This window comes from Ctenopharyngodon idella, chromosome 2, assembly GCF_019924925.1.
Source record: "Ctenopharyngodon idella isolate HZGC_01 chromosome 2, HZGC01, whole genome shotgun sequence".
In the NCBI taxonomy this organism is placed as follows: Eukaryota; Metazoa; Chordata; class Actinopteri; order Cypriniformes; family Xenocyprididae; genus Ctenopharyngodon; species Ctenopharyngodon idella.
This window is the reverse complement of record NC_067221.1, coordinates 26,894,703-26,909,567: the sequence shown is the minus strand read 5'-3', so window position 1 is coordinate 26,909,567 and position 14,865 is coordinate 26,894,703. Positions and strand designations below refer to the sequence as shown.

Below are 14,865 nucleotides of genomic sequence, written 5' to 3'. Positions count from 1 at the left end.
CTAAATCTTTATTAATTACATGTTTACGTCTGTCCTTACATATATATATATATATATATATATATTATTTTATTTTTTTTTATCTTGTCAGAACTCAGGATTGTTTTGGTGGGTAAAACTGGAGCTGGAAAGAGCGCAACAGGAAACACCATCCTCGGACTACGAGTGTTTGAAGAGAAATTCTCTTCTAACTCTGTGACTAAGGAATGTCAGAAATATAAGAAGAGAGTGGCATGTCAAAACATGTCAGTGATCGACACTCCAGGACTGTCTGATACATCAATCAGTGAAGAAAAACTGAAGGAGGAACTAGTGAAGTGTGTGGAGATGTCTGTTCCTGGTCCTCATGCGTTTTTGCTGGTCATCAGACTGGACATGAGATTCACAGACGAGGAGAAAGACGCAGTGAAATGGATTCAGAAGAACTTTGGAGAAGATGCTGCTCGTTACACCATCATTCTGTTCACTAGAGGAGATCAGTTAGATATATCTATACAGGAGTTCCTCACTGAAAACAATCAGATTAATGAGTTAGTCAAACAGTGTAAAGGTGGTTATCATGTTTTCAGTAACAAAAATAAAAACCCAACACAGGTTACCACACTATTAAAGAAGATAGAAAGCATGGTGATGAAGAACGGTGGACAGCATTACACAAATGAGATGTATGAGAAAGCTCAGAAAAAGATAATGATGAAGAAGTTTAAGGATACAGCTTTAGTGGGAGCGAGTGTGGCAGGTGTAGGAGCAGCAGTAGCTGGAGGTGCGATTCTGGTCGCTGCTACTGGAGGAGTGGCTCTGCCTGCGGCTTTATTGGCTGGAGGAGCAGCTCTAACAGGAGGAACGGGTGCTGCTAAAGCTATTGCAAATAAAGTTAAACATAGTACAGGACAACATAATAAAGAAAAGACAAAAAGTTCCATTTGGTATGCTGAATAATTCCCATTATAATTATCACAGTTTCTTATCCCCTATACATATATATATATATATATATATATATATATATATATATATATATATATATATATATATATATATAACAGTTCTTTCTGGTTCTTGAATCTGATTGGCTGAGAGCCGTGCGATATTCTGGTGATAACAGCACCTATTCTAGTGATACCTTTTCACCATTTGTATCACTCTCCTTGAAGCGACTGTCATGGCAGCCAAGCAAATCTGCCATATTTTTTTTTTGTTTTTTGTTTTTTTACAAATACTACACATGTTGTACAACTGTAGATTTAAGAGGTTTTTTTTAGAATGTAGTTGTTTAGACCTGAAATATGTGACTCATATTTAATCATAGCGGCAATTTTACAGTTTGTTTAGATGTTTTCGGAGATGCGAGCTCCAGGCCCCCAGCGGCCGTTCATTGCTCGTGTACGCACGAGAACAGCTTCATCTCGGCCAGTGCTTCGAGGATTTGCCGCTGACTCTTATAGTGGTTAAACACGAGATATAATTAATTTTGGGTACATAAAATGGGCAATCTTTGGTCTTATTAATCTATTACTTGTTCCTGAGCAAATCGAATTATGCTATGTTAAATTTAATAATTTAATATTAAGGCTATATTTAACTTGCATCCTGTAGAGCACTGCTTTTCTACATTTGACTGAATTGTACAATTGTGTTTATTTCCTATTGTCATTTATAATGTAAATATTGTTGTTCAGTAAATATTTTATATAAATGATATGTTGTATTTGCTATTGAGAAAGGGTCCATTAGTGTGTAATATGGAATGAGTCAGTCGCAAGAGACTTTTAAATTGAAAGGGACTTTTGCAAAACAAAGGACATTGTTTTAGCGCTGTATGTTATGGAAAATTCCCTTAACTGTAAAAAGGACAAATAACAAAGATCACTTTCCTCAGTGGACATTCAAAAGGATTTTTATAATGATATAATATAATGGACATCGACCTGAATAATGGATGTTATATCAGACACAGGTAATGCTCACTCACGCAATCTCTCTCTCTCTCTCTCTCTCTCTTAGTGATGTGTTGCTCCCAAACGAGTCGCCTCTATAAGCCTTCTGAGAGCCATTTTCCTTTTTTGTATATTAATACAACAAAGAATAATATGATTATCCTTTCACTACACTGCTCAGCCACACGCCATAGTCCAAGCACTAACCAAATGTTATTTTGATGTGTATGTGCGTGCGATCACGTGTAATGACATTATCCCGCTGCTTTCGATTCATCGCTTGCACATACTGTACACATAAACATAACATTCAGTCACTGCATGGAGTGGATATAGTGACAGGTGGAGATGGATGTGTGTGATTGGTTCTGCATACATGTGTGCGTCTTCGCGCACCTTTGTAGAGGGAATTCTCACGTTAAAGCAATGGTGAAGAGCATTACATTTGAATCTCTATTCATTAATATAATCCACTACAGGTATGAAATGTACAAAATGCATACCACCATTGTTCTAATTGAGTTCTCAGATCAAATTCAAGGCACTGATTTCTACCTACAGAACAACCATTGCTAATCACTTTCATCTTTGCCTCGACTGTTCCCAGCAGGTGAAATTACCTGCCTGACTCAGTATGAGCAAATGAGTCTTTAACCATTGTCAAGAAACAGATGAAAATGCATCTTCTTCATCAACACATTCTATTGTTTTGTTTTCCTTTTTATTAAAGAAAACTTGCTACATATACTGTTATTGACTAACCGGATCACCAATCACCACAATGGTGACTTCAGATGAAATGTAAATGAAACAACAGCAGCAATAATGCTAAACCTCTAATAGCCATATTCAGAGAAATTAAGAGATTTAATTAGGTATATTTAAAGATGTATTTTATTTGCAGTTGATTTCCATCTAAGTCTGTGTTTACAAGTCTGTTCTCTTTTTTCTGTTCTTGTTCTTCCTCTTTCTTTCAGTAGACTCATGTTCACTAATGTTCATTAAAAGCAGCACTAACAGCCAATCATCATTTGTGAAGTGAACCTAATTGATTTAATTAAACTGAATGAACAATTCAACATTTAATATAATAAAGAGTGGGATATAACTGCCACAGTGTTAGTTTTTAACAACTGTGGGTGAGGCGCCATTTGGTCTCTGAACATGAAGATCAAATTTGCAATGGTCTCTTTGTCAAGCCAAAAAACATCACTTACACATCAGTGTGTGAGTTTAGGGACAACACTTGTTGTGATGATTTTAACACAGTAAATGTGTCAGGAAGGTGATCTGTTAACAATCAGAATTAAAGGAGAAAATCACAATTTTAAGTCACCATCATGGAGATCAGGGTTTGCTTTAGTTGAGCTCTTGATCCTTGACTTTTTAACTCCTTAACTGTAACGGTCCCGCTGGTCGGACACCTCCCAACCAGCACACCCATGTTTAGCACATGGTTTAGCCCAGATGAAATGAACATTACTCAGTGTGAACACTACAGGCTGTTAAATGTAACACCGAATCAGTGTTGGAGTTAATGAGATAATTAGGTGATAACGAGCAGAATCACCGAAGGACAGAGGAACAACAAGAACTACGACTTCAGCCACAGCCTTATATGAAATCAACTGAAGATAAAAGACATTAAATCTCTCAAGATCTGATTAAACAACTCCACAAACAGCATTACCAGCTTCACTTATTACTAACCAGATTGACTTTATTTCTGTCAGATGTCTACAGAACTTCTTACTGAGAATTAACAGAGGTTTAGATGTTGATTGGTTAAAAATAAGTGACATCTTTTCTGTGTTGAATCACTGTTGTGAAGGGATTGTGTTTTACAGTATGTGAACACAAATGCAGGACATAACGTTTGTGTTTGTGGGGGACTGTACTGTTGGAAAAACATGCCAATATCCCTGTTGGGATACATTCCCACTTTCTTAAATACTCGTTCTGTCTCTGTAATGGTTGATGGGAATCCTTTAAACCTAGTCTTTTGGGATTCAGCAGAACGAGATGATTTAGACATAGTTCAATCTGTTTCCTACACTGTTAAACCTTGCTGTAAGTATAATGCTGTACTTTATTTTACAGTATGCTTAAAACTACTGGAGTTATTTTTACTGTTAATTTTTATTATTATTTTTTTTAATTTATTTTAATTTTACTGTTATATATTCAATAACACAAGTTATTGCTTCACATCAACTTTATTTAGGTTTCATCTTTTACATTTCTGAACTTCAATACAGATTTACCAGCATATTAATTTCATCAATTAACAAAATTCAATTAAAGTTAAACCACTAAAATCACACCGTGCCAGTAGAAAATAAATGTTGGAAATATAAAAATAAAAGTACTTAATTAGTAGCAGTATACAACAATAACCAGCGAATACATATCATCTTACATCTTAAAACCACATGCTATAAAGAAAAGGGTCTTTTTTATTGCGACGACTCTTCCTGCCTGTCTAACGATGGTTCAGCCCGTCTGCCAGTGCCGCTGCAGGAAGAAAATGCTGTCAGCACGGCTTAACTGGGAAATGAGTGCCAGCACCAAACGTATTTATACCTTGAAGTTGCAAACAACATTAGTACAAAACAAAAAAAGCGATCACATGTGTTTTAAACAAATTTCTACTTCTTGCCTGTCTCACGTTGGTTCATCCGGTCTCTGCCAGTGCCGGGGCCGCTGCGGGAGCTACTTAGTGCTGCTTAACAGGGAAATGAGCACCCACTTCGATGTTCTTACGGACATTTATAAACTCAAACATATTTATACCTTGCAAACAACATTGTTACAAAACAAAAAAGGTGATTACATGCATTTTAAAGCTGACCTACCAATTTCACGTAGTAGGCTTTTTGTCTTCACAACGACTCTTCTCGCCTGTCTCGCGATGGTCCAGCCAGTCTGCCAGCACCGCTGCGGGAGGAAACTTCTAGTTAGTGCGGCTTAAATGGGAAATGCTCACCCACTCCGATGTTCATACAAATATTTATTAACTCAAACGTTTTTATACTTTGCAAATAATGTTTGTATAAAACAAATAAGGCAATTAGCCTACATGTGTTTTAAAGTATACCCACCCACCAATTTCACGTACTCTGTCCTAGGACTTTCATCTTCACCATGCTGCAGGAGGAAAAGGCCAGAAAATGAACGCTTGTTCAGGTATTTTTATGGAAAAGCCATAAAACGTAGCTTTATATCTTGCAAATAACATCAGAATAAAACATATAAAGTGAAAAAAGAAAGAAAAGTTAACCTACCATACTCCTGTGGACTTTCATCTTCATGATGAGTCTGTCATGCGTGAGGAGGTGTGTGGTTGTTTCTCGCGGTCATTTAGTACTGTATTTAGATATACAGTAGGCTAATATTTTCCCAGAATGCATTGAAAATCTATAGTAACATACTGTACATAGCTTATACAGTTGGAAACTTTTAAGAATACAGTAACAAGCCGTGAAAACGACATAATCTACAGTAATATGACCATATATTTTAGAACCACCCATCATTTCTGCCAAACTGTGAAAAGGAGAAGCACATGGGAGGAGTGGAAGTCGCTTATTTACTTTAAAAAACTGTTTTTGGCTTGTCAAAGTAAAATTTTAACATAACAGATATAATGGCTGTTTCATCAAAGCAAATTTGTCCAGGTCTAAAACTATTTATGATGCATATTGGTGATTTAGCAACGTATAAAACCATGCAAGTCATTTAGCTAAATAATATTCTGAATTTGTAAGCTAGCTAGCTTTTCCTAAAATGGCAGCTATGGGGCAAAGTGAGCCAAATGCTGTGGAGTAAATTGAGCCAGCGTTTTAACTTACCCCACCATAATACATTATACCTTATAAAAACGTTCCTCTAGCGTCAAGAAAACTGGACGTTTTTTACATTCCCAGAACCAACACTGAATATTTAGAGAACGTTCTTATAACAAAATTCTGTTAGCTGGGGATAAACAACCCGAGGTGGCTTGGCAAAGATTGTACGCAAAAGAGGATCAGTATCAACAATGTACCAATGTTTTTAATTATGCCTTCAACATCTTTGGCTAATGGAGAGTATTGGACAAAACAATTCTCGCTGTTATTTATTCTTAGATTTCATGTTAAGACAATCTCATTGAGAAGTATGACTGAAATGATCTAAAGCAAATTGAATCCACTTTTCTTTGTATGATCGTTGTCTAAATCAGCCATAATTTTTGCTTGATATTGATAATCCTCATCTTTTACTGCAACTGTGAAATCGGTCGCTTAAAAGGAACGCTTAAGAGAAAACGGGTGATATGATGACCCATGTAAAAGCATGTTGTGGCTAGTATCAATTCCAGTCTCAGTGAGAATAATATTGACATCTAAGAAATTGATTTGATACTTCTGGATGTCCATAATAAAAGTCAAAGCAATTAGCATTGACAAAGCTATGGAAATCCAGAAGCTGAGATTCCGTACCACTCCATTAACAAAAAATATCATCAATATACCGCTTCCACAAAACAATACACTCAAAAAATGGATTACACTCTGGATTGTACACCACTGGTTCTTCAAACAGCCCACAAAATAGAGAGGCAAAGGGAGTAATGAAAACATGGGAGTCCCAAACTGGCCAGGAAATACAGAGGGAGGGATGGGGACCGGACCAGACTTAATGTTCAGGGCTGACCAGGGAAGTGCTGACTTAGGGGAGCCATAACCACCAGGAAATTCAGAGTGGGATGGGGCCTTGATTAGCAGCACTTTCCAAAACAGGCTCTGGGTTTTCACTCTCTGGAACAGACTCTGTTGTGACTGACAATAAAGACTACAGTCTTTAGTCTCCTTGTTAGTGTGTCTCCCTCCAATGCCTGCGGCCCGGGTTCGAGCCCCACTCGGAGCAGGGCATTTAGGACCTGTAAGGGGTTACATCTGCATGCGATGGTATAAATACAAACTTTTTGTGTCATTTAGCAAGAAACCCTTTGAAATGACATAAAACACTGCTAGCAAGTGATAAATATTATTGTATATGTTGACTGTGCTATGATAAACCAAACAAAAAGGCATTTAGTCATTTTTGTTTATTTATATTTAAATTCTGTCTCTGAAAGTGTACAACTCAGGCCCTGTGTGCTCTATCAAACTGGAAACAGTTCTGCTTGTTTCTACCAGATGGCGTAGAGTAATTCAAATGCACCTGAAGGGAGGAATAACATCTATTTATAATAATTTCCACCTGATGATTTTTTCCTAACCGGTTCTAAAGGCTCCCCATATACAAATGCAAACCCATAGCAGATCTATACAGGTGGAGCTGTGGAAGATGGAGAGTTTCAGAGGAACTTTGAAAGTGCTGTTCAAATTGCCAAAGCAAACACCAAACAACTATTTAAAGGGTTAGTTCACCGAAAAATGAAAATTCTGTCATTAATTACTCATGTCGTTCCACACCCGTAAGACCTTTGTTCATCTTAAGAACACAAATTAAGATATTTTTTATGAAATCTGAGCGGTATATGACTCCTCCATATGTAACCCCCCTACCCGGGTCCTAGCTGGCCTCCGTTACACTCACCCCCCCAAACCTCACTCCCATCCGGGTCACGGCACCAATTATAACCCATCTACCCAGGTCTTACTTGCCCGCTCTGTGCGGGCCTCGAACCTGGGTCTCCGGCGTGGGAGTCAGACGCTCTAACAAGGAGGTTAAAGGCTGCAACCCCTAGCGTCAGTCACTAGAGCATCTCTTGAGATCAGAGGAGTGAGGTTTACTCGGACAGCGACTACTAGCTGGCCTCTGTTACACATAGACAGCAATATAATCAACACTTTCAAGGTCCAGAAAGGTATTAAAGACATCGTAAAAACCATCACGTCGATTGTTTTAACTATGTTTTTAGTACATTTCTGGGCCTTGAAAGTGTTGATTATATAGTTGTTTATAGACGAGTCATAAATCTCTCGGATTTGATCAAAAATATTTTAATTTGTGTTCCGAATATGAACGAAGGTCTTACAGGTGTGGAACGACATGAGGGTGAGTAATTAATGACATAATTTTCATTTTTGGATGAACTAACCATTTAAATATTGAGCAACAAGCTCAGTGGCTGCAGATGCAATGGGAACCAAGTCAGCTTATGCTATGTAGTTAATGTGTAAATGTCATCAGGTTGTGTTAAGGACCATCAGCCTACGCCATCTAGAGTTTCATGACAGAACTTGGTATTTTTGGTTGGGTAGGATCACATAATATGGTAATATATATGCTGTGAAATTGAGACCATTTGACCAATCGTACTGAGACATTTAAAACTCTTGGCTGCTGGTCATTTTTGGCTGCTTTAATGTTTGTTTATTTAATAAAAATGAGTGGTTCAAAAGAGACTTTTTAGATATACAAACTGAACAATAAAAAGGACAACATTCAGTGGGTCTACATGTAACAGACGAACAGACTTTAACAGAGTTAAATGATGCCAAACATTAAAGGAAAAACAATGAATTCACAAGATACTGTTTGATACTATTTGTGGTAGTCACGATTAGTAAACTTTTAGTGACCTGAGCCTGGTGAAGAAAGAGAAGGGAAAGAGGGGCTCAGGAATGGGTGAGCAGAGAAGATTATGCATCCATGTTTGCAGATGTATTGTTTTATTGCATGGTTTCTGTTCCTGTAAAAGCTGATGATTTCAGACCTGTCAGGAAATCAAGCCAGCCTTACTCTATGTATACTTCAGCACTGGGATCCGCAATCTACAGGGACAAAGACAGAAAGGTTTAAACATTTGACAGTCTAACGGTACTGCCTTTAATGTTCAGAGGATCATCATGTAAATCAGTTTTTAGTGGATTATAGAAACTCCTGAATCTAAAACTGAAGAATCAGGTGTTTGGACATGAGACTCATATGTCTTATATTCTTAAAATCTCTGCATGATTTAAAAGGGCTGAATATATAATTGTGCTCATCTCACCTGAGAAAATCTTATAGCAGATCTTTTCATCCTTTTTGTATGACTGTCAAAAGAAAGGTGAATAAACAGCACATTTAAAGAGTTTCATATGCTTATAACATGTTTTTAACTGAATGGACGTTGATTCACATAGATGAAGACATTTGGGAACTTTAAAGACACTTTACCATGTGTGTTTACAACAATGCTGTTTAAAAATGTTAATTCTTACTAGCTCACACAAACCCCTTCCCTTATGGAAACAAAATATGTTTCCACATATTTATGATCAATATATTAACTGGTTTGAATACATTGAAAAATATATTAAACAATCTATTGCGGGTTAGCAAAATAACTGCATATTTAAACTGTAGTACAATTGTGGTAAACAGGTATACTTTGCTTAATGTAGCACAGTAACACTACATTTACACTGCAGTTCATTTTTGTAAAGAACGTCTTACCGAATATACAATACAATGAGAGCAGCAGATGCTCCACAGAGTCCAACACCAACACCAACACCAATACCAAACGCTGCAGACCATGAGAAACATCTTTCTGCTGAAATAGACAAAAACACACATCAGATGTTTATCAGGACTGAACGACAAAATATACTAACAAAATAAATGCGTAAGCAGGTGTATGTGGAGAATATGATTCATAAAACTCACATATGATGTTTAAAGTCACAGCATCAGAGTATTTCTCTCCATGTTTATTTCTGGATCTGCACTTGTATTCTCCACTGTCATCAGAGCTGATCTTTGAGATGCTGAAGATTCTTCCAGATCCAACAAATGTTCCTCCTTTAAACCAGCTGAAGTTCAGAGCAGGAGGGTTTGAATCACTGCTGCAGCTCAGAGTCACTGAATTTCCCTCCCAAATCTGACCAGACTGACATATGGACACTGAGACTTTCCTGGAAGGGTCTAAAACAGACACACATTTAAATTCCCAATAAATATTAGATTATGTATTTGGATTTGTGAACGATGTGCAGATGATCATTAACTCACACATGACATTTAAAGTCACAGCATCAGAGTATTTCACTCCATGTTTGTTTCTGGATCTGCACTTGTATTCTCCACTGTCATCAGGGCTGATCTTTGAGATGCTGTAGATTCTTCCAGATCCTACAAACGTTCCTCCTTTAAACCAGCTGAAGTTCAGAGCAGGAGGGTTTGAATCACTGCTGCAGTTCAGATTCACTGAATCTCCTGACACTATTTCACCAGATGGACTGATGGACACTGAGACATTCCTGGGTTCATCTAAAACAGACAAAAGAAACTGTATTATCTTGTATTGGAATTTTTATTTACTTATCTGTTCGTTATCACAGTTATTGAACCATTATTAACTCACACATGACATTTAAAGTCACAGTATCAGAGTATTTCTCTCCATGATCATTGATGGACTTGCACTTGTATTCTCCACTGTCATCAGAGCTGATCTTTGAGATGTTGAAGATTCGTCCAGATCCTACAAACGTTCCTCCTTTAAACCAGCTGAAGTTCAGAGCAGGAGGGTTTGAATCACTGCTGCAGTTCAGATTCACTGAATCTCCTGACACTATTTCACCAGATGGACTGATGGACACTGAGACGCTCTTTGGAGGATCTAAAACAGACAAAAATTTAATCATCTAATCCAAACCAAATCTCCATTTTTTAATAGATACATACGTGTGACACTGAGATAAACAGCAGGTGATGTGAGATTGTGTCCGTGTACAGCACAGCTATATCTGCCTGCATCCTCTCTTCTGACTGACTGCAGCAGGAGTTCATTGTTTCCGTCTCTTCTCTCAGTTAATGGCTGTGAGTTTCTGTACCAGATGAATGTTGCTCTGTCAGTCAGAGTGCAGCTGCTTTTACATGTCAGACGGACTGAATCTCCCTCTGTCACTCTCTCAGGAGACTCCACCTGAAGATCTGAACATAACACACACATTATATCTAGTGCTGCTGTCATACACTGATTATTATTCAACATAATGTACAGAAGAAGAGAAAAACCTCATGAAAGTCACCTGTGACAGCAAGAGTCACTCCAGTCAAGCCCATCGCTTTGTCTTTATCAGTGATGAATCTGAAATAGTACTTGTATGAATCCTTCAGTGTCACATGACTCAGTCTGATGGTGCAGTTCTGCTGTTTATCTCCCAGATACTGAAGCCTCTGACTGTATTCAGGGTCCTCAGACAGATCTGGAGGTTCTACACCTACTTGTAATGGCCCTTTGGTCCAGAACACTCTCATGATCTGATGTCCAGTAGGGTATGTATAAGTGCAGCTCATTATCACTGATGAGTTCTTTAGTGCACAGATGTGTGAAGGACTGTAACTCACACTCCAACCAGCACTAGATACCACTGAAACACAGAAATAATAATGAAAATGTTGTTTTATCAGATACACTGGGCCATGAAAACTCTTGAAATCTGTGGCAGATATCAGCCAAGGCTACAAAATCAACTCCTCAGTATGAAGTTTCAGTACTGGAACCATTGCTTTTCACCCTGTACATGCTACCCTTAGTTGTGCTGATGATATTCAGCTTTGTATTTCTTTGACAAATATACCACAAAACTAACAGAATGGTGGGGTGGGGTGGGTGTAGTCATTAATAAAAATGAGTTTTGCTAAATGGAAAAAGGACAAATGGTGAAAAAAGTCCACACATTGCATTTAAATGAACACGCATTTTGATTGGTAACGACAGTCATACGTCATTTCATGACGACAGACGTAACACGACACTGTCATTATTTTTACGCCAGCTAGAGGGCCATGACTTTAAAACGTAAATATAGGTCGTAATAAGGTGCTTGAAAACGACCTATAGGGTCGTGTTTGTTTGGAGGACAGTCTGGACTAAATTAGTAATAAGTGTAATGGCATCTATGGTAATATTTGTCTGTCTGTGTCATTCTCATCCCGAGGTTACCATAATCATCCAGATCCATAATGTATCCAGACTAGATGGTGGACCTGCACCAAGATATGACCACAACAGCCCTGGGTGACAGGGGAGACCTTGACAACTAGACAAGCCCTATAGACAGATCCCTTGTGAAGACCTTGATGACCACAGCTATCGACCTTCAGTTAAGAGTACCAAACACCCCTATAGCCAGCTACAACTCCTCCTACTTTCATATGTCAACATGTTGTACCCCAATCTTCAAGTAGAAGGAAATGGATGAAATATTCTGAACTATCTCATTCCTCAATCTGACCTGTGATGCAGCGTGGAATTAAACCACACCATGTTCGTTCCTCTGGCCAGAGAAGAACTGCCTCCCTGAGATTTTTTCCTCCATTTCTTTCACAGATGGAGTTTGGGTTCATTTAATATTTAGCAAAATTATTGACTTTACTGCACTGAAATCATCGGGTGAGAACTGAACTAAGCTCAATGATGACATAATTGTTTTCTATATAGATGAAATAATAATTGCTATCAATTATAATAACTCATAATTGTTGAACTTTATTAAACTGAAGTCAATAAACACTGAACTGACTTCAGCTGAACAATGACACTTTTGTCTTATATTTAGAGCTGATTTAAAGCTGAATTGAATTTTAGTACATCATTGATCATTACGTTCCTGTTTATTTCTGTAAAGCTGCTTTTTAGACAATCTGTATTGTATAAAGCGCTACATGAATAGAGATGATTTGACTTGGTCGAAATTCAAAAGCATTTCAACACTAAACCCCAGAAACATATTTCATAATAAATCATAAAAAAAAAAAACTGCTGAACTAAAGTAAAAAAAAAAAAAAATGAAGCGTTGCTGTAAAATCAGTGACTCACCATAAAACATGAGCAAAAACATCAGGGGAAGATCAGGAGCCATTCTGACTGGCATCATCATAGCAACACCTACAACAACCAATTAGTTACAGTAAATTTAGTTAATATAATGCAAACTTACCTTTAAAGGGTCATATCATACATTTTCTTTATTTAATTCTGATCTCTGAGGTTCACTTATACTATTAAAAAAACTGTACATCCAAAAAGCAGTTCAACATTTCTTGACCATTTTTCATTCCCTCTCTGACAATGCACAGCGTCATTGACATGTGGATCATTATTATTATTATTATTGTTGTTGTTGTTATTATTGGTCCCACTTCATATTAGGTGGCCTTAACTACTATGTACTTCAGTTAAAATAAGTACAATGTACTCATTGTGTTCATGTTGTATTGCAAAACACTTTTGCTGCTATTGGTGGATACAGGTAAGGTTAGGGACAGGTTTGGTGGTATGGGTAGGTTAAGGGTTGGTTAAGGTGTAAGGGATGGATCAACAGAGTAATTATAAATGTAATTACATAAATTAATTACAGATGTAATTACATGCAGGTATTTTTAAAATAACTACAATGTAAAAACATGTTTGTACACAATAAGTGCATTGTATCAAATGATTAATTTAAATGTAAGTACATAGTACTTAAGGCCACCTAATATTAAGTGGGACCTTATTATTATTTATTGCCAGCGTATCATGAAAAACTATACATGAGTACAAAACAAATGAAAATGTACAGACTTAAATAGACTCTAGATCAGAATACTCACTCATGTAACAGCTAAACGTTTAAAATAAATCAAGCAAGAACAACATAAAAGCAATAAAAATAATTACTTTTTCCAGTGTCTTAAATAAGTAATGTGACTGAATGAACTAAGAACAGAGAAAATTGTTCTACCGTGTTTCAGTGAGGCACTCGTCCATCAGAGGTGAAATGATGAAAACAGACCAAACGGAGGAAGTAGGAGAGGAAGCATGAGTAGAGGGTGTTGCTGATTTGCTGGACATATAATCAAATCCAGTGAAAACAAATTAAATAATATTATTTAGATCATACGCTGCCAAGTTTTTTGAGGTGTTGCTGTAACATCAGTAAGTCGACGTGAATGTGATATAAGTCTGTAGCACTCAAACGAACCTCATTTTCACAAAAATGCAGAAACATAAATGTTATGACAAAATGTTATGCCTAAGCTGTGTTTTCAGGGGTTTCAAAATTTTCTGCAGTTGTATGGTTGCTATAACCAGTCTTTAAATTTAAAGTTTAGTTTAATTAGGATTTTAAGAGCAATCCCCCTGCTCTAGGAGAAGCTGGAAACAGTGTAACCCCTCTGGGTCCTAGCTGCCTCACTCTGAGCGGGACTCAAACCCGGGTCGCCGGCATGGGAGGCAGGCACACTAACAAGCAGGCTAAAGACCACAATCTCTGATGTCACTAGTGCGCCTCTTGAGGTCAGGGAGTGAGGTTTACCTGCACAGCTCTCTGTTACTACTGCAGGTATATCCATTTCTTCCTATGCTTTCTTCGGTTTTCTGTTACAGGCATGGTGGCTCAGTGAGTAGCCACTTAGCTGGTTAGAGTCCCTTCTGTGTGAAATCTGCATGCTCTCCCCATGTTCCAGTTTCCCCACTTTAGGTGTTTTGGCCTGCTAAATAGGCCATGGGTCGTATTATGTGTGGATAACACATAGATGGTGTTCCGTCACAGGCACAGTGTAGTTTAGATCCGAAGAACAATGAAAGGGCTTATATATACACAAGGATAATCAAAGGAACATGAAACATGTGTGTAACTCAACTATGAGAACATACTGCAGTCTAGAATACAGGCAAAACAGTGACAAGCAAAACCATGACAAAAAATAAAAAATAAACAGAACATGATTAAGAAACTTTGAACGTGACAATTATTAACAACATTATATTATTTTAGATAATATTACAATATATTATTCCATTTTTTTTTTCTTTTTCACTGATATTTTTTATTTCCTGTTCTCCACGTTAATATTTCTCAATAAAAGAAAGTTTTCTTCTGTCATTTGTTAAAAATGGGAAATGCTCAGCAAGAAAATGTCGTCCGTCATTATTTCTGTCACTCTTGCATATGAGTGT

General features: G+C 37.3%; 1 protein-coding gene across 1 annotated transcript in view; it reads left to right on the top strand.

Moving 5' to 3' along the window:
* LOC127503432 (GTPase IMAP family member 8-like) overlaps positions 1-4,094 on the top strand; it is a 31,808-nt gene extending 27,714 nt beyond the window's left edge. Inside the window, exon 3 of the mRNA XM_051877202.1 lies at positions 92-4,094. Coding sequence (XP_051733162.1) covers positions 92-939 — 848 coding nt within the window. The 3' untranslated portion in view covers positions 940-4,094. The remainder of the gene's footprint in view (positions 1-91) is intronic.
* Positions 4,095-14,865: the final 10,771 nt, after the last annotated feature.